Below are 20883 nucleotides of genomic sequence, written 5' to 3' on the forward strand. Positions count from 1 at the left end.
ACATCCCCGGCGTAGAAAACTGGGAAGCAGACTTCCTCAGCCGCCAGGGCATGGACGCAGGGGAATGGTCCCTTCACCCGGACGTGTTTCAGGAAATCTGTAGCCGCTGGGGAAGGCCGGACGTCGACCTAATGGCGTCCAGGCACAACAACAAGGTCCCAACCTTCATAGCACGGTCTCGCGATCACAGAGCTCTGGCGGCAGACGCCTTAGTGCAAGATTGGTCGCAGTTCCGGCTCCCTTATGTGTTTCCACCTCTGGCACTCTTGCCCAGAGTGCTACGCAAGATCAGATCCGACTGCAGCCGCGTCATACTCGTCGCCCCAGACTGGCCAAGGAGGGCGTGGTATCTGGATCTGTGGCATCTCACGGTCGGCCAACCGTCGGCACTACCAGACCGACCAGACTTACTGTCCCAAGGGCCGTTTTTCCATCGGAATTCTGCGGCCTTGAACCTGACCGTGTGGCCATTGAGTCCTGGATCCTAGGGTCTTCAGGATTATCCCAAGGGGTCGTTGCCACCATGAGACAGGCTAGGAAGCCCACGTCCGCTAAGATCTACCACAGAACGTGGAGCATATTCTTATCCTGGTGCTCTGCTCAGGGAGTGTCTCCCTGGCCTTTTGCATTGCCTACCTTTCTTTCTTTCCTGCAATCTGGGTTAGAAAAAGGTTTGTCGCTCGGCTCCCTTAAAGGGCAAGTCTCGGCGCTATCCGTCTTTTTTCAAAAGCGTCTAGCACGACTTCCTAAGGTGCGCACGTTCCGGCAGGGGGTTTGTCATATTGTACCCCCGTACAAGCGGCCGTTAGATCCATGGGATCTGAACAGGGTACTAGTTGCCCTCCAGAAGCCGCCCTTCGAGCCTCTGAGGGAGGTTTCACTTTCTAGACTATCACAGAAAGTGGCTTTTCTGGTAGCGATCACATCTCTTCGGAGAGTGTCTGAGCTAGCAGCGCTGTCATCCAAGGCTCCTTTCCTGGTCTTCCACCAGGACAAGGTAGTGCTGCGCCCCATTCAGGAGTTTCTCCCGAAGGTGGTATCCTCTTTTCATCTTAATCAGGATATCTCTTTGCCTTCTTTTTGTCCTCATGCAGTTCATCGGTATGAGAAGAATTTACATTTGTTAGATCTGGTGAGAGCACTCAGAATCTACATTTCCCGCACGGCGCCCCTGCGCCGCTCCGATGCACTCTTTGTCCTTGTCGCTGGTAAGCGCAAAGGGTCGCAGGCTTCCAAAGCCACCCTGGCTCGATGGATCAAAGAACCAATTCTTGAAGCCTACCGTTCTGCTGGGCTTCCGGTTCCATCAGGGCTGAAGGCCCATTCTACCAGAGCCGTGGGTGCGTCCTGGGCATTGCGACACCAGGCTACGGCTCAACAGGGGTGCCAGGCAGCTACCTGGTCGAGTCTGCACACTTTCACCAAACATTATCAGGTGCATACCTATGCTTCGGCGGACGCCAGCCTAGGTAGAAGAGTCTTGCAGGCGGCAGTTGCCTCCCCGTAGGGGAGGGCTGTCTTCGCAGCTCTAACATAAGGTATTTCTTTACCCACCCAGGGACAGCTTTTGGACGTCCCAATCGTCTGGGTCTCCCAATGGAGCGCCGAAGAAGAAGGGAATTTTGTTACTTACCGTAAATTCCTTTTCTTCTAGCTCCTAATGGGAGACCCAGCACCCGCCCTGTTGTCCTTCGGGATTTTTGGGTTTTTTCGGGTACACATGTTGTTCATGTTGAACGGTTTTTCAGTTCTCCGATGTTACTCGGAGTGAATTTGTTTAACCAAGTTATTGGCTTTCCTCCTTCTTGCTTTTGCACTAAAACTGGTGAGCCAGTGATCCCACTGGGGGTGTATAGCCAGAAGGGGAGGGGCCTTACACTTTTTAGTGTAATGCTTTGTGTGGCCTCCGGAGGCAGTAGCTATACACCCAATCGTCTGGGTCTCCCAATAGGAGCTAGAAGAAAAGGAATTTACGGTAAGTAACAAAATTCCCTTCTTTCAGAGTTATGAAAATAAAGAAAACTCTTTGAATGAGAAGGTGTGTCCAAACTTTTGGTCTTTACTGTACATCTGAATGAGATCTACTAAGTGACATACCCCTGAAATCAGTGCCTCAGCCCCTACCACATGCTTCCTTTAGATTACATAGCAAAATCTTGCTGACAGATTCCCTTAATCTATGTTTGCACACTGCATCTTTTACAGTGTTTTTGGTTCCTTTTTTGACGTCCCAAAGCTGCACCCAAATGCATGCATTTCCTTCTCCCTGCAAAGTCTGAGATTTTTATTTTGCTGTCCACACAGTGCATCTTTATGTGGCTGTGTTTTTGAAGATGCAGCATGTCAATTCTTTTAGCGTTTTTCCAGTGTTTTTGAGCCCTTCCTGTCAATAGATTTGACTTAAAAAAAACGCATTGGGCAAAACGTGGTAAAAACATGTCCAAAATGCGTTTTTTCTGCTGCGTTTTTGGGGACAAAAACGCTGCATCTTTGTGGCAAAAAAAATGCAGTGTGTGAACATAGACTTAAAGGGCAGATCAAAGTATTGTAGTGCGCCTGCGCAGGACCTCAATGCCGGCGCGTGTGCATATGACGTAGGACGCGTCATGCACCCCGGCTTCAGAAGAAGGAGGACAAAGATGGCCGAAAGAGGAGGCGCCGCACCCGGAGAACGGAGCCAACCATCTGACCAGTCTGCACCGTACTGACCGCTTAGATAAGTATTATAAAATCATTTTTACATTCTACACAGCGGCCTGGGCTCTTGTATACAGCATCTTAGAATACTGTGTATTAGAGCCCACTGGTGAGGGCCGCAGCTCATAGTCACCAAATCTGGTGACAGGTTCCCTTTAAATTTTTTTATCATAGCTGATGCTATTGGTTCATGGTTTTCACTGACATGATATATTTGTCTTATTTAGCCCAAGCTTTACAAGTCCATTATTGAAGATGTTATTGAAGGAGTTGGAGAACTTTTTGCAGAAGAAGGTGTTGACGAGCAAGTTCTCAAAGACCTTAAACATGTGAGTAATAATGCCTATCTGAGTATGTTCCGTGCACCACTCCGTAATTCGTGCTACTTGCTACAACCTTCTACACGGTTGTAAGACTGCATCAATTCCAAAGAGTCCAAGGTCCCGAAAATACTCTTTCCAAAAGACTTTATGTATCCCAGTGTACATATCAAGAAAAAAGCATGCAGAAAAATGCACCGTTTTGGCCATGCAGGGCCTTTTTCAAGCCATTAATGCATGTACATCTTTTAACAGCTTGAAAAAGGCCCTGCATGGCCAAAACGTTGCATTTTTCTGCATGCTCTTTTTTTTTTTTATATATGTACACTGGGATAAATAGTCTTTGGAAGGAGGGTTTTCAGTGCCTTCGACTCTTTGGAATTTACGTGAATTAATAGTTATGGCTATTGTAGTGATGTTTGAAATATAATACGCTATATACAGTTGAGACCTTTCCCATAGTGTGACACCCGCAAGCAGCACAGTCTTCACCTACATCATCAGCTCTTACATTCTCAGTACAATAAAAGAGCAGCGATTGCATAATGAGTATGAACTTGGTTTGCGGTCAGGATGCTGGCACAACATCTATCGGCTCCAGCTGAGGAGCAACAGTTTTTTTTTGAGGGGCAGAGATCTCGCTCTGGTCTCAAAAATTAATATAGTCTAGTTTGAAACACTCAAGAGTACAGAACATTGTTACATTACAAGGGTTATTCCACAAATAAACAAACAGTAACTATTTTTCAGTTCAAATCATTAAAAGTGGTTGTCCATTATTGGACATCCTGCACTTAAATAGAACCTGTCAAGTCCAATAATGCTATAACCTGTGGATATAGGGATAATATTCAGGTTGAATGCTATGACGGTGCCTGGCTGCTGTACTGAAAGTGCAGCACCTGGGAAAAAATAAAATGTATTTTTCCCGTGAGCACTGAGAGCGACAGTAGTAAGCATGACCTGTCACTGATTGACAGCGGTCTCAGCAGTGCATCAGTACAGAGAGTTGTCAGCTCTCCGGCAAAATTAAGTTAATTTTCTCCCTTGCACCAAACTTTCAATATTGCGGCCAATTGAAACAAAAAGAAAAAGTGCTTCATGTGTTTGACAATCATGCAGAGGAGGAACGTGTGGAATCAGAGCCATTATGCTCACCTCAGATGGTTGTGCACCACATACACTACAACAGGGAAGACACTGAACCTCTCCATGTGCATTCGCTGCACCGACCACGGACGTCCAGTGTACAGACACTGAATTGAGAATGGAGACTGATTAGTGCAAGAGGCGGTCTCGTCCGGGTGCTGCACAGAAAGATCACAAAGGGGTTCAGTGAAAGGTATATCCTTACTGTGCTTCCTGCACGTAATATCCCTCCTCCACAGGGCCCCTCTCCATAATGTCATCCCCCCACACTACCCCTCTCTATAATATGCCCCTACACTGTCTCTCTCCATAATAACCCTTCATACTGCCCCTATCCATAATATTTTTACCGCCACACTGCCCTTCTCCATACTGTCCTCCACACTGAGCCACTCCATAATATCTCCCCCACACTGCCCCTCTTCATACTGTCCCCGACACTGCCCCTCCATATTGCCCCCCACACTGCCCCTCTTTATACTGTCCCCGACACTGCCCCTCCATATCGCTCCCCCCCCACTGAACCACTCCATAATATCCCCCACACTGCCCCTCTTCATATTGTCCCCGACACTGCCCTTCCATATTGCCCCCCCCCACTGAACCATTCTATAATATCCCCCACACTGCCCCTTTCCGCACTGTCCCCGACACTGCCCCGTTCCATACTGTTACCCCCAGCATGCACTCCCCTTCTCCAAAATATCTCCTCAAACTGCCCCTTTCCATAATTTCCTTTCTTCGGCGCTCTATTGGGAGACCCAGACGATTGGGTGTATAGCACTGCCTCCGGAGGCCACACAAAGCAATTACACTAAAAAGTGTAAGGCCCCTCCCCTTCTGGCTATACACCCCCAGTGGGATCACTGGCTCACCAGTTTTCTGCTTTGTGCGAAGGAGGTCAGACATCCACGCATAGCTCCACTGTTTGTAGTCAGCAGTAGCTGCTGGCTATATCGGATGGAAGAAAAGAGGGCCCATATGGGGCCCCCAGCATGCTCCCTTCTCACCCGCGGTGGTGCTTGTAAGGTTGAGGTACCTATTGCTGGTACAGAGGCTGGAGCCCACATGCTGTTTTCCTTCCACAATCCCTGGAGGGCTCTGTGGAAGTGGGATCTTACCGGCCACCAAGCCCTGGGGCCGGGCTCCATCCACAGACCCAGAGAACCTGCTGGATTTGGAGCGGGAGTGCCGTTCAGGGACAAGGCCCTGCAACTTTCAGGTACTCTGTGTCCCCGGCAGGCACGGACACTCTCAGGGCTTGCTGAGCGTTATAGTGCGCCGGGGACTGTAGCGCTGTGCGCTGGGGTTAGGTCACTGCAGCTTTGCTGAGTGACGTTACATGTTGGGAACTACTGCGCCGACCGCTCCTGGAGCGGCGGCGCAGCTGCGACTTGTGGTGCGCCGGGGACTTTGCGCCGACCGCGCTTTTACGGCGGCGGCGCTTCTAACTTTAGCCCCCGGCTTCTGCGGCCTAGCGCCGCTTCGTTCCCGCCCCCACCCTGTCAATCAGGGTAGGGGAGAGACGCTGCTCAATTGGCAGCGCCGAGGGCTGGAGCTTTATTTACATGCTCCAGCCCTCTCACTAGGCACAGTGGGAAGCAGGCTTCCCGCTCTTCGTCTGTATACGCCCAGGGCCCGCCCCCCCTCTCCACAAGGACGCCGGCAGCCATTACACATGCGGTCTGGCTGGGGAAAGGCAGCAGGCTCTGGGAGACCCAGACTAAAGGGATTTCGGCGACCACACACCCGCTCCTAAGCGGGCGGTAAGCAGCACATTAGTGCTGGCCCCACTAGTGCCTCAGTGTTATATTAGTGTACTTTTTTTCTTGGTACCATATATATATATATAGTTGCACTGTAAGGTCGCTTCTTGGCTGGACACCCTGTACTGCTCTGAGGAGGCAGCAACATGTCATCCGCAAAACGCAAGGGTGCCAAGGCACAGGCTGTGTACACTGCTTGTACAGCATGTGGGGCTAATCTACCAGCAGGCTCCAACGACTCTCATTGTGTGCAATGTTCAGTCCCAGTGGCACTTCGTCAGCCAGAGCCTATGGTGGTAGTGGCCCAGGCAGAGACGCCTGTGAACCCTGCCCCGGTGACGGGGACAGACTTTGCAGTTTTTGCCGATAAAATGTCTGTGACTATGACAAAAATCCTGGAGACCTTGCAGTCCAGGCCAGTTACTCAGACCATGGACACTGCTGTGCCTATGTTCCCCGGTCCCCCTCAGTTGGAACTAATCTGTACTTCAAGGGGGTCTCAAGCATCACAGGCTGAAGTCTCTGACTCAGATGACAGTCCCAGGCAGCCTAAGCGAGCTCGCTGGGAAAGACCCTCGACGTCATCACACTGCTCAGGGTCTCAGCGAGCAGAGTCTCTCTGTGATGAGACTGAGGACGGTGATCAGGATTCTAATCCTGAGGCCCCTCTCAATCTGGATGCCCCTGATGGTGACGCCATGGTTAATGACCTTATATCGGCAATTAATAGGCTGTTGGATATTTCTCCCCCAGCTCCTTCAGCAGAGGAGGCAGCTGCACAGCAGGAGAAGTTCCATTTCCTGTATCCCAAGCGTAAATTAAGTGCTTTTTTGGACCACTCTGACTTCAGAGAATCAATCCAGAAACACGACGCTCACCCAGACGAGCGTTTCTCTAAACGTTCTAAGGATACCCGTTATCCTTTTCCCTCTGAGGTGGCCAAACGCTGGACCCAGTGTCCAAAGGTGGATCCCCCAATTTCCAAGCTTGCGGCTAGATCCATAGTCGCAGTAGAGGATGGCGCTTCACTTAAAGATGCCAACGACAGACAGATGGACCTTTGGTTGAAATCTGTCTATGAAGCTATCGGCGCGTCGTTTGCTCCAGCATTCGCGGCCGTGTGGGCACTCCAAGCTATTTCAGCTGGTTTAGCACAGGTGGATGCTATCATACATCCAGCAGTACCGCAGGTGGCGTCCCTAACTTCGCAAATGTCTGCGTTTGCGACCTATGCTATCAATGCTGTCCTAGAATCTACGAGCCGTACCGCTATGGCGTCCGCCAATTCTGTGGTTTTGCGCAGAGCCTTGTGGTTAAAGGACTGGAAAGCAGATGCTGGTTCCAAAAAATGCTTAACCAGCTTGCCATTATCTAGAGACAGACTGTTTGGTGAGCCATTGGCTGAAATCATAAAACAGTCCAAGGGTAAGGACTCTTCCTTACCACAGCCCAGAGCAAGTAAACCTCAACAGAAAAAGTGGCAGTCGAGGTTTCGTTCCTTTCGAGGCTCGGGCAAGGCCCAATTCTCCTCGTCCAAAAGGACTCAGAAAGAACAAGGGAGCTCAGATTCCTGGCGGGCTCACTCACGCCCCAGGAAAGCAAATGGAGGAACCGCTTCCAAAGCGGCTACCTCATGACTTTCGGCCTCCTCCCTCCGCATCCTCGGTCGGTGGCAGGCTCTCCCGCTTTTGCGACATTTGGCTGTCACAGGTCAAAGACCGGTGGGTAACAGACATTTTGTCTCGCGGGTACAGAATCGAGTTCAGTTCTCGGCCTCCACTTCGGTTCTTCAGAACCTCCCCACACCCCAACCGAGCAGATGCCCTGCTGCAGGCGGTGGACTCTCTAAGAGCAGAAGGAGTCGTGATCCCTGTCCCCCCTCAGGAACGGGGGCGAGGATTTTACTCCAATCTCTTTGTCGTTCCAAAAAAGGACGGCTCCTTCCGTCCTGTTCTGGACCTAAAACTGCTCAACAAGCATGTGAACGCCAGGTGGTTCCGGATGGAATCCCTCCGCTCAGTCATTGCCTCAATGTCTCAAGGAGATTTCCTAGCATCAATAGACATCAAAGATGCTTATCTCCACGTGCCGATTGCTACAGAGCACCAACGCTTTCTACGCTTCGTGATAGGAGACGACCATCTTCAGTTCGTAGCTCTGCCATTTGGTCTGGCGACAGCCCCTCGGGTGTTCACCAAGATCATGGCGGCAGTGGTAGCAGTCTTGCACTCTCACGGACACTCTGTGATCCCTTACTTGGACGATCTACTGGTCAAGGCACCCTCTCAAGAGGCATGCCAACTCAGCCTGAATGTTGCACTGGAGACTCTCCAGGCGTTCGGGTGGATCATCAACTTCCCAAAGTCAAATCTGTCACCGACCCAATCACTAACGTATCTTGGCATGGAGTTTCATACTCTCTCAGCGATAGTGAAGCTTCCGCTGGACAAGCAGCGGTCTCTACAGACTGGGGTGCAGGCTCTCCTTCAAAGTCAGTCGCACTCCTTAAGACGCCTCATGCACTTCCTCGGGAAGATGGTGGCGGCAATAGAGGCGGTTCCGTTTGCGCAGTTTCATCTGCGTCCACTTCAATGGGACATTCTCCGCCAATGGGACGGGAAGTCAACATCCCTGGACAGGAAAGTCTCCCTTTCCCAGACGGCCAAGGACTCTCTGCAGTGGTGGCTCCTTTCCACCTCATTATCACAGGGAAGATCCTTCCTACCACCGTCCTGGGCGGTGGTCACGACAGACGCGAGTCTGTCAGGGTGGGGAGCAGTTTTTCTCCACCACAGGGCTCAGGGTACGTGGACTCAGCAGGAGTCCACCCTTCAGATCAATGTTCTGGAAATCAGAGCAGTGTATCTTGCCCTACTAGCCTTCCAACAGTGGCTGGAAGGGAAGCAGATCCGAATTCAATCGGACAACTCCACAGCGGTGGCATACATCAATCACCAAGGGGGGACACGCAGTCGGCAAGCCTTCCAGGAAGTCCGGCGGATTCTGATGTGGGTGGAAGCCACGGCCTCCACCATATCCGCGGTTCACATCCCCGGCGTAGAAAACTGGGAAGCAGACTTCCTCAGTCGCCAGGGCATGGACGCGGGGGAATGGTCCCTTCACCCGGACGTGTTTCAGGAAATCTGTCGCCGATGGGGAAGGCCGGACGTCGACCTAATGGCGTCCCGGCACAACAACAAGGTCCCAACCTTCATGGCACGGTCTCGCGATCAAAGAGCTCTAGCAGCAGACGCCCTAGTGCAAGATTGGTCGCAGTTCCGGCTCCCTTATGTGTTTCCACCTCTGGCACTCTTGCCCAGAGTGTTACGCAAGATCAGATCCGACTGCAGCCGCGTCATACTCGTCGCTCCAGACTGGCCGAGGAGGGCGTGGTATCCGGATCTGTGGCATCTCACGGTCGGCCAACCGTGGGCACTACCAGACCGACCAGACTTACTGTCCCAAGGGCCTTTTTTCCATCAGAATTCTGCGGCCCTGAACCTGACTGTGTGGCCATTGAGTCCTGGATCCTAGCGTCTTCAGGCTTACCCCAAGGGGTCGTTGCCACCATGAGACAGGCTAGGAAACCCACGTCTGCTAAGATCTACCACAGAACGTGGAGGATATTCTTATCCTGGTGCTCTGCTCAGGGAGTGTCTCCCTGGCCATTTGCATTGCCTACCTTTCTTTCTTTCCTGCAATCTGGGTTAGAAAAAGGTTTGTCGCTCGGCTCCCTTAAAGGACAAGTCTCGGCGCTATCCGTCTTTTTTCAGAAGCGTCTAGCACGACTTTCTAAGGTGCGCACGTTCCTACAGGGGGTTTGCCATATCGTTCCCCCGTACAAGCGGCCGTTAGATCCATGGGATCTGAACAGGGTACTAGTTGCCCTCCAGAAGCCGCCCTTCGAGCCTCTGAGGGAGGTTTCACTTTCTAGACTATCACAGAAAGTGGCTTTTCTGGTAGCGATCACATCTCTTCGGAGAGTGTCTGAGCTAGCAGCGCTGTCTTCCAAGGCTCCCTTCCTGGTCTTCCACCAGGACAAGGTAGTGCTGCGCCCCATTCAGGAGTTTCTCCCGAAGGTGGTATCCTCTTTTCATCTTAATCAGGATATCTCTTTGCCTTCGTTTTGTCCTCATGCAGTTCATCGGTATGAGAAGGATTTACATTTGTTAGATCTGGTGAGAGCACTCAGAATCTACATTTCCCGCACGGCGCCCCTGCGCCGTTCGGATGCACTCTTTGTCCTTGTCGCTGGTAAGCGCAAAGGGTCGCAGGCTTCTAAGGCCACCCTGGCTCGATGGATCAAAGAACCAATTCTTGAAGCCTACCGTTCTGCTGGGCTTCCGGTTCCATCAGGGCTGAAGGCCCATTCTACCAGAGCCGTGGGTGCGTCCTGGGCATTGCGACACCAGGCTACGGCTCAACAGGTGTGCCAGGCAGCTACCTGGTCGAGTCTGCACACTTTCACCAAACATTATCAGGTGCATACCTATGCTTCGGCGGACGCCAGCCTAGGTAGAAGAGTCCTGCAGGCGGCAGTTGCCTCCCCGTAGGGGAGGGCTGTCTTGCAGCTCTAACATGAGGTATTTCTTTACCCACCCAGGGACAGCTTTTGGACGTCCCAATCGTCTGGGTCTCCCAATAGAGCGCCGAAGAAGAAGGGAATTTTGTTACTTACCGTAAATTCCTTTTCTTCTAGCTCTTATTGGGAGACCCAGCACCCGCCCTGTTGTCCTTCGGGATTTTTGGTTTGTTTGCGGGTACACATGTTGTTCATGTTGAACGGTTTTCAGTTCTCCGATGTTACTCGGAGTGAATTTGTTTAAACCAGTTATTGGCTTTCCTCCTTCTTGCTTTTGCACTAAAACTGGTGAGCCAGTGATCCCACGGGGGGTGTATAGCCAGAAGGGGAGGGGCCTTACACTTTTTAGTGTAATTGCTTTGTGTGGCCTCCGGAGGCAGTGCTATACACCCAATCGTCTGGGTCTCCCAATAAGAGCTAGAAGAAAAGGAATTTACGGTAAGTAACAAAATTCCCTTCTTCCTGCCCATCGCTGTATTGTGCCCCTTTCACAATATCCCCTATTTAATCTTCATTTCCTCCAGAAATTGCTCTACTGATGAACTTTTTCATACACAAGCTAGGGATCGTAAAAGGAGATTCCAAAACAAAGGGTATCCATTTCATATATTCAGTGATGCTTATAGACGTGCTTCGAATGCATAGAGGATTCAAAATTGATAACGCGTATCATTGATACAACCGCAATGAGCAAGAACTACCTCTGCTGCAGAAACACTGGGGGATTTTGAGTGCTTACCCTTATTTACAGACCTCATCCCAACACACCCGTCAGATACCGTCAGAAAAGGGAGATCGATAGAAGTTTGTCTGGTGCACAGTTGTTTTCATGCACCAATGCCGGAGGGGACTTGGCTAGAGAGGAAGATATTAGGAGCATTCAAGTGTGGACATAGCAAATTTTTTAGATTGATTACTCCCTGTAAAGATGTAGTCAATGCAGCCACGAGAAATACCTATATAATACATGATTTTGCTAAGTATAGCACTAAAGGGGTAGTTTACTTGGCGGCTTATAGTGCTCTACTTAACTGTTTTACCAAAACGGAGCGAGAATTACGGAGACGTGTACATAAACATCTGAGGGATATTAGAAATATGAAGGATATCCCACCATCTGGACGTGTCAGATCAGTTCATAGAAGAAACACTGACAGTATAGCTTTCAAAGTTATTGAGGTGGTGTCCGCTTCCCCTAGTAAGGGAATTGGGGAAAAAAATTACTTCTACAAAAGGAAAGACAGTAGATTTTTTTTTTATTTTTATTTTTTTTTTTAGTTCTGTTCAACCAAAACTGCTGAATGACCAGCTTACTTTTGGTGTGTTTCTATTTTTTTAATTTCCGCCTCGCGAATCATCATCCCCCTCTTTTCCCCTCTTCTTACCCCCACACTTTTTTTTTTTTAAAACCAAAATGTTTTTATTAAAGACTAGAAGGTGGCCCGATGCTACGCATCGGGTATTCTAGAATTTACGTATTGTGTAGTTCATGTATGATTTTTGTTATATATATATATATATATATATATATATATATATATATATATATATATATATATATATATATATTTTGTTGTGTGTAGTTACCAAGTGTTTGTGTAGGGCGCCGTACATGTTCTGGGTGTTGTCTGGGTGTGGCGGGGGGTGAGAGCGGTGTTGTATGTGTGTTGCGTTGTTTGTGGAGCGCTGTGTGTCTGTCGCGTTGTGTGTGTGTGTGGGTGTGGTGTGTTTTGGGGGGAGGTATGTTTTGTGCAATGTGTGTGTTGTGCGGTATGTGCGTATATTTATGTATGCCGCGGTGTTTGTGTGTTGGGTGTTGTGTGTGTGCAGCGTTGTCTGTGTGTGTGGGTGTCTGTGTATGGCGGTGTTTGTGGTTCCCTGTGTGTGTGTGTGTGTGTGTGTGTGTGTGTTGGGGGGAGGTGTGCACCTCCCATCATGCTCCATCCCCCATGCTGCGCATTCCCCATCGTGCTCCATCCCCCATGCTGCGCACTCCCCATCGTGCTCCATCCTCCATGCTGCGCACCCCCCATCGTGCTCCATCCTCCATGCTGCGCACCCCCCATCGTGCTCCATCCTCCATGCTGCGCACCCCCCATCGTGCTACATCCCCCATGCTGCGCACTCCCCATCGTGCTACATCCCCCATCGTGCTACATCCCCCATCGTGCTACATCCCCCATCGTGCTACATCCCCCATCGTGCTACATCCCCCATGCTGCGCACTCCCCATCGTGCTACATCCCCCATCGTGCTACATCCCCCATGCTGCGCACCCGCCATCGTGCTCCATCCGCCATGCTGCGCACTCCCCATCGTGCTCCATCCGCCATGCTGCGCACTCCCCATCGTGCTACATCCGCCATGCTGCGCACTCCCCATCGTGCTACACCCCCATGCTGCGCACTCCCCATCGTGCTACACCCCCATGCTGCGCACTCCCCATCGTGCTACACCCCCATGCTGCGCACTCCCCATCGTGCTACATCCCCCATCGTGCTACATCCCCCATCGTGCTACATCCCCCATCGTGCTACATCCCCCATCGTGCTACATCCCCCATCGTGCTACATCCCCCATCGTGCTACATCCCCCATGCTGCGCACCCGCCATCGTGCTCCATCCGCCATGCTGCGCACTCCCCATCGTGCTACATCCGCCATGCTGCGCACTCCCCATCGTGCTACATCCGCCATGCTGCGCACTCCCCATCGTGCTACATCCCCCATGCTGCGCACTCCCCATCGTGCTACATCCCCCATGCTTCGCACTCCCCATCGTGCTACATCCCCCATGCTGCGCACTCCCCATCGTGCTACATCCCCCATGCTGCGCACTCCCCATCGTGCTACATCCCCCATGCTGCGCACTCCCCATCGTGCTACATCCCCCATGCTGCGCACTCCCCATCGTGCTACATCGCCCATGCTGCGCACTCCCCATCGTGCTACATCCCCCATGCTGCGCACTCCCCATCGTGCTACATCCCCCATGCTGCGCACTCCCCATCGTGCTACATCCCCCATGCTGCGCACTCCCCATCGTGCTACATCCCCCATGCTGCGCACTCCCCATCGTGCTACATCCCCCATGCTGCGCACTCCCCATCGTGCTACATCCCCCATGCTGCGCACTCCCCATCGTGCTACATCCCCCATGCTGCGCACTCCCCATCGTGCTACATCCCCCATGCTGCGCACTCCCCATCGTGCTACATCCCCCATGCTGCGCACTCCCCATCGTGCTACATCCCCCATGCTGCGCACTCCCCATCGTGCTACATCCCCCATGCTGCGCACTCCCCATCGTGCTACATCCCCCATGCTGCGCACTCCCCATCGTGCTACATCCCCCATGCTGCGCACTCCCCATCGTGCTACATCCCCCATGCTGCGCACTCCCCATCGTGCTACATCCCCCATGCTGCGCACTCCCCATCGTGCTACATCCCCCATGCTGCGCACTCCCCATCGTGCTACATCCCCCATGCTGCGCACTCCCCCATCGTGCTACATCCCCCATGCTGCGCACTCCCCATCGTGCTACATCCCCCATGCTGCGCACTCCCCATCGTGCTACATCCCCCATGCTGCGCACTCCCCATCGTGCTACATCCCCCATGCTGCGCACTCCCCATCGTGCTACATCCCCCATGCTGCGCACTCCCCATCGTGCTACATCCCCCATGCTGCGCACTCCCCATCGTGCTACATCCCCCATGCTGCGCACTCCCCATCGTGCTACATCCCCCATGCTGCGCACTCCCCATCGTGCTACATCCCCCATGCTGCGCACTCCCCATCGTGCTACATCCCCCATCGTGCTACATCCCCCATGCTGCGCACTCCCCATCGTGCTACATCCCCCATCGTGCTCCATCCGCCATGCTGCGCACTCCCCATCGTGCTACATCCCCCATGCTGCGCACTCCCCATCGTGCTACATCCCCCATGCTGCGCACTCCCCATCGTGCTACATCCCCCATGCTGCGCACTCCCCATCGTGCTACATCCCCCATGCTGCGCACTCCCCATCGTGCTACATCCCCCATGCTGCGCACTCCCCATCGTGCTACACCCCCATGCTGCGCACTCCCCATCGTGCTACACCCCCATGCTGCGCACTCCCCATCGTGCTACACCCCCATGCTGCGCACTCCCCATCGTGCTACACCCCCATGCTGCGCACTCCCCATCGTGCTACACCCCCATGCTGCGCACTCCCCATCGTGCTACACCCCCATGCTGCGCACTCCCCATCGTGCTACACCCCCATGCTGCGCACTCCCCATCGTGCTACACCCCCATGCTGCGCACTCCCCATCGTGCTACACCCCCATGCTGCGCAGTCCCCATCGTGCTACACCCCCATGCTGCGCAGTCCCCATCGTGCTACACCCCCATGCTGCGCACTCCCCATCGTGCTACACCCCCATGCTGCGCACTCCCCATCGTGCTACACCCCCATGCTGCGCACTCCCCATCGTGCTACACCCCCATGCTGCGCACTCCCCATCGTGCTACACCCCCATGCTGCGCACTCCCCATCGTGCTACACCCCCATGCTGCGCACTCCCCATCGTGCTACACCCCCATGCTGCGCACTCCCCATCGTGCTACACCCCCATGCTGCGCACTCCCCATCGTGCTACACCCCCATGCTGCGCACTCCCCATCGTGCTACACCCCCATGCTGCGCACTCCCCATCGTGCTACACCCCCATGCTGCGCACTCCCCATCGTGCTACACCCCCATGCTGCGCACTCCCCATCGTGCTACACCCCCATGCTGCGCACTCCCCATCGTGCTACACCCCCATGCTGCGCACTCCCCATCGTGCTACATCCCGCTGCGCACCCCCCATCGTGCTCCATCCCCCATTCTGCGCACTCCCCATCGTGCTCCATCCCCCATTCTGCGCACTCCCCATCGTGCTACATCCCCCATGCTGCGCACTCCCCATCGTGCTACATCCCCCATGCTGCGCACTCCCCATCGTGCTACATCCCCCATGCTGCGCACTCCCCATCGTGCTACATCCCCCATGCTGCGCACTCCCCATCGTGCTACATCCCCCATGCTGCGCACCCCCCATCGTGCTACATCCCCCATGCTATAATAGTTCTCCTATTATACTCAGAGAGGAGTATAATAGGAGGACTATAATAGGAGGAGTAGTCCTGGGGGGAGAGGAGTATAATGCCGGCTCCCTGCACATGTGTACCGGGAGCCGGTGTACACTGGTAACTATGATACACATCGGGTAACTAAGGGACCTTAGTTACCCGATGTGTATAATGGTTACCAGCGTTCACGGGCTCCGTCAAGATCCCAGCATCGCAAGGTTATGTCTGGCGCTGCTGGGATCGTGACGGAGCCGGTGTAGAAGCAAGCGATATCCCAGGATGCTGTGAGTGTGTGGATGTGATGTGTGAGGTGTGTGTGAGAGTGAGTGTGATCTGATGTGTGTGTGTGTACTCACCTGGGAATCGGAGCTCGGTGTCAGTTGGGCCAGAGCGAGCGTGCATTGCGTGAGGGGGGCGGGGCCTGCAGAGAGCCGGGGCGAGAGGCCAATCTGTGTGGGGGGGCGGGGCCATGGCGAGCCCAGCGGCCAATCAGCTTTGTGTCACCGTAAGGACACAATTTTGGAGCATGACAGACAGACAGACAGAATAAGGCAATTATATATATACTAGAAGGTGGCCCGATTCTACGCATCGGGTATTCTAGAATTTACGTATTGTGTAGTTCATGTATGATTTTTGTTATATATATATATATATATATATATATATATATATATATATATATATATATATAGAGAGAGAGAGATGTTGTTGTCTGTAGTTACCAAGTGTTTGTGTAGGCGCTGTACATGTTCTGGGTGTTGTCTGGGTGTGACGGGGGTGAGAGCGGTGTTGTATGTGTGTTGCGTGTGTTGTGTTGTTTGTGGAGCGCTGTGTGTCTGTAGCGTTGTGTGTGTGTTGCGCGGTTTGTGTGTGTGTGGTGTGTTTTGGGGGGAGGTATGTTTTGTGCAATGTGTGTGTTGTGCGGTATGTGCGTATATTTGTGTGTGCCGCGGTGTTTGTGTGTTGGGTGTTGTGTGTGTGCAGCGTTGTCTGTGTGTGTGGGTGTCTGTGTAGGGCAGTTGTTTGTGGTTCCCAGTGTGTGTGTGTGTGTGGTGTGTTGTGCAGTGCGCGCGCGCGCGCGCGCGTGTGTGTGTGTGTGTGTGTGTGTGTGTGTGCGTGCATCAGCCTCTCTTCTCTCAGCCTACCTCTCCCAGCCTCCCTCCTCCCAGCCTCCCTCAGCATCAGCCTCCCTCTCCCAGCCTCCCCAGCATCAGCCTCCGCCAGCATCAGCCTCTCTCCTTCCAGCCTCCTCCAGCATCAGCCTCCCTCTCCCAGCCTTCCCCAGGATCAGCCTCTCTCCTCCCAGCCTCCGTCCTCCCAGCCTTCCCCAGCATCAGCTTTCCCCTCCCAGCCTCCCTCAGCATCAGCCTTCCCCAGCATCAGCCTCTCTCCTCCCAGCCTCAGCCTCTCTCCTTCCAGCCTCCCCCAGCATCAGCCTCTCTCCTTCCAGCTTCCCTCAGCATCAGCCTCCCCTTCCCAGCCTTCCCCAGGATCAGCCTCTCTCCTCCCAGCCTCCTTCCTCCCAGCCTTCCCCTCCCAGCCTCCCTCAGCATCAGCCTTCCGCTCCCAGTTTCCCCCAGCATCAGCCTCCCCATGCATCAGCCTCCACCAGCATCAGCCTCTCTCCTTCCAGCCTCCCCCAGCATCAGCCTCCCCTTCCCAGCCTTCCCCAGGATCAGCCTCTCTCCTCCCAGCCTCCTTCCTCCCAGCCTCCCTCAGCATCAGCCTTCCGCTCCCAGTCTCCCCCAGCATCAGCCTCCCCAAGCATCAGCCTCCACCAGCATCAGCCTCTCTCCTTCCAGCCTCCCCCAGCATCAGCCTCTCTCCTTCCAGCCTCCCTCAGCATCAGCCTCCCGTTCCCAGCCTTCCCCAGGATCAGCCTCTCTCCTCCCAGCCTCCTTCCTCCCAGCCTCCCTCAGCATCAGCCTTCCCCTCCCAGTCTCCCCCAGCATCAGCCTCCCCAAGCATTAGCCTCTCTCCTTCCAGCCTCCCCCAGCATCAGCCTCCCCAAGTATCAGCCTCCACCAGCATCAGCCTCCCTCGTCCCAGCCTCCCCCTCCCAGCCTCCCCCAGCATCAGCCTCTCTCCTCCCAGCCTTCCCCATGATCAGCCTCTCTGCTCCCAGCCTCCTCCAGCACGCCGTGCTCCTCTGCCGACACTCACACACCCGATCGCATCCACTCACACACACCCGATCGCATCCACTCACACACACCCGATCGCATCCACTCACACACACCCGATCGCATCCACTCACACACACCCGATCGCATCCACTCACACACACAGACACTGACGATATCGCACATACGCGCTTATACTCACAACATCCGGGGATATCACATGCTTCTGGCCATGTGATCCTCCCGCAGGTCCTGGAAGCTCACAACAGCACAGTCCCGCCGCCGAGAAGCAAGCGATATCCCAGGATGTTGTGAGTATGTGGATGCGATGTGATGTGTGAGGTGTGTGTGATCTGATTTGTGTGTGTGTATGTGTGTGTGTGTGTGTATGTGTGTGTGCTGTTATGTGTGTGCTGTTATGTGTGTGCTGTTATGTGTGTGCTGTTATGTGTCTGTATTTTCCGCCGTTGCAGGACCTTGATGTGTGGATGCGATGTGATGTGTGTGAGAGTGAGTGTGAGCCGGTGTACACTGGTAACTATGATACACATCGGGTAACTAAGGGACCTTAGTTACCCGATGTGTATAATGGTTACCAGCTTTCACGGCCTCCGTCAAGATGCCAGCATCGCAAGGTTATGTGTGGCGCTGCTGGGATCGTGACGGAGCCGGTGTAGAAGCAAGCGATATCCCAGCATGTTGTGAGTGTGTGGATGTGATGTGTGAGAGTGAGTGTGATCTGATGTGTGTGTGTACTCACCTGGGAGTCGCGGCTCTGTGTCAGTTGGGGCAGAGCGAGCGTGCATTGCGTGAGGGGGCGGGGCCTGCAGAGAGCCGGGGCGAGAGGCCAATCCGTGTGGGGGGGGCGGGGCCATGGCGAGCCCAGCGGCCAATCAGCTTTGTGTCACCGTAAGGACCAGGGCTGTGGAGTCGGAGTCGGAGTCGTGGAGTCGGAGTCGGAGTCGGAGCTCATTTTGGTGGAGTCGGAGTCGGAGTTGGAGTCGGTATAAAATGCACCGACTCCGACTCCTAAAATATATAATAAATTGGGGACAGGAGTGCAATGCAGAATGTGCTGAATATTTTACTAAATAATAACATTTAGTATAATGCTTATATTTAAGTGAAAAATTTATTGTAGTATAATGTGAACATCAGACATTTAATTGTTTTTATGATACAATAATCAAGATATTTGGATAGAACATAAAATATTTATTGGATACAACTTTAGAACACAAAAAACTAATAAATTGTAAATATGTAATATTATATATATATATACACAGTGTATATACACACACAAGATATATATGTAATCTACTGTATATTACATAGTGTATTACATATTTACAATTTATTACAGTTTTTTGTGTTCTAAAGTTGTATCCAATAAATATATTTTATGTTCTATCCAAATATCTTGATTATTGTATCATAAAAATTATTAAATGTCTAATGTTCACATACACATATTCATGTACTACAATAAATTTTTCACCTAACTATAAGCAATATATGTAGGAGTCGGAGCCGGAGTCGGAGTCGGTGCAAGAGAATTTGAGGAGTCGGAGTCTGAGTCGGAGTCGAAGGTTTGGCTTACCGACTCCACAGCCCTGGTAAGGACACAATTTCGGAGCATGACAGACAGACAGATACAGACAGACAGACAGACAGACAGACAGAATAAGGCAATTATATATATAGATATAGAGTTTATACAATCCATAAATCAGACAAATCGGGGTCAACATAACCCCAAAATCGTCATCCCCCCCCCCCCAAGTGAAAGAGAATAAAAAAAAAAAAATCACGTATTTGACTGTTCACCACGTATGATGAATAGATGTCGTAGTTCTCTTTAGAAAATACAATGTCCAAGGGTATACGAGAGGACCAGAATCATCAACATTCTCATCCTGGTTAACATCGTGTATGCCAAAAGTTAGATGAAAGCAAGCAATGAGTCCATAGAAGGAAGTTACAGTTCCCGCATCCATACAACATTTTCAGTTATTTATACCATGGCTTAAAACAAGCCCAATCGGAACCTAAATAAGTCCCTAGATGCCAGACCGGGAGTAGTCTATCCACGGGGCCCAGATCTTTTCAAATTTGGCCATACATTTCTGTTTTAAATATATTCCCTTCTCCAGGTTTACCATCCAATACCCCTGCACCTCTTTAGTAAAGTGTTGATATATTTTATTTTCTGTCCAGTTGGTTCTAAACCACATAATTCCACCAGGTTAAAGATGCTGATCTGATAACAGGATCGACTGTTTAAGGGTGTGTGCCCACGATCAGGACTCGCTGCGTTCAGAATGCAGCAGGTCTTGACCGGTGGGGCCGCGCATCTCCTCCGCAGGAGACCGCAGCTGCTTGTACCCACGATCAGGGTTCAGTGCGCTGCGGTCTCCCTACGACGGACGCAGGCAATTCCACAGCAAAGAATTGACATGCTGCGGTCGGGAAAGACGCTCCCCAGGTCAGTGTTTGCTGCAGAAAAAACAAGTACAGTGGGCACAGGATTTCTAGGAATCCCATCCACTATGCTTGTACTGTACACCTCAGCGGTTTGGACGCAGCTGACGTATGCTACATCCAAACCGCTGCAAATACTGATCATGGGCACACACCCTAAAAGGAATATAGTGTAATAGGTATTTCTGACAACTTTACTTTGATGTATCTGTGGTTCCTTATTTTTCTATATTAACCTTTAAGATATTATATTTATGACGAGACATTTACCCTATGTGATTAAACATGCTTACATATTATTAGGATTCCTCCTGTAATATCTTATTATAAATTTTTATACCTTATGTACTGTAGTTGGAATACAGTAAAATGTAATCTGGGTCACATTTCGGATATTGTTATAAAGTTACCTAGGCAAGACATTTTGCTGTATAAAAGCTGAAGTTCAAAAGAGGATGGCTTCTACAAATGGATAATGATCCTAAACACGTCAAAATCCATAATTAGCGACCTCTAAAGGCACAAGCTGAAGATTTTACAACGGCCCTCAAAGTCCCTGATCTGAACATCATTGAAAATCTGTGGCTAGACCGCAAAAGAGCAGTGCCTGCAAGACGAGCCAGGAATCTCTCA

The 20883-nt window shown here is 52.0% G+C and overlaps 1 protein-coding gene across 1 annotated transcript in view; it reads left to right on the forward strand.

Annotated features, from left to right (window-relative positions):
- Nucleotides 1–20883, forward strand: part of GTF2A1L (general transcription factor IIA subunit 1 like) — a 136880-nt gene that overhangs the window by 11842 nt on the left and 104155 nt on the right. The window contains exon 2 of the mRNA XM_075339217.1: nt 2925–3026. Within this exon, the coding sequence (XP_075195332.1) occupies nt 2925–3026 (102 nt within the window). The remainder of the gene's footprint in view (nt 1–2924; nt 3027–20883) is intronic.

The sequence above is a fragment of the Anomaloglossus baeobatrachus genome, chromosome 3 (genome assembly GCF_048569485.1).
Source record: "Anomaloglossus baeobatrachus isolate aAnoBae1 chromosome 3, aAnoBae1.hap1, whole genome shotgun sequence".
Taxonomy (NCBI): Eukaryota; Metazoa; Chordata; class Amphibia; order Anura; family Aromobatidae; genus Anomaloglossus; species Anomaloglossus baeobatrachus.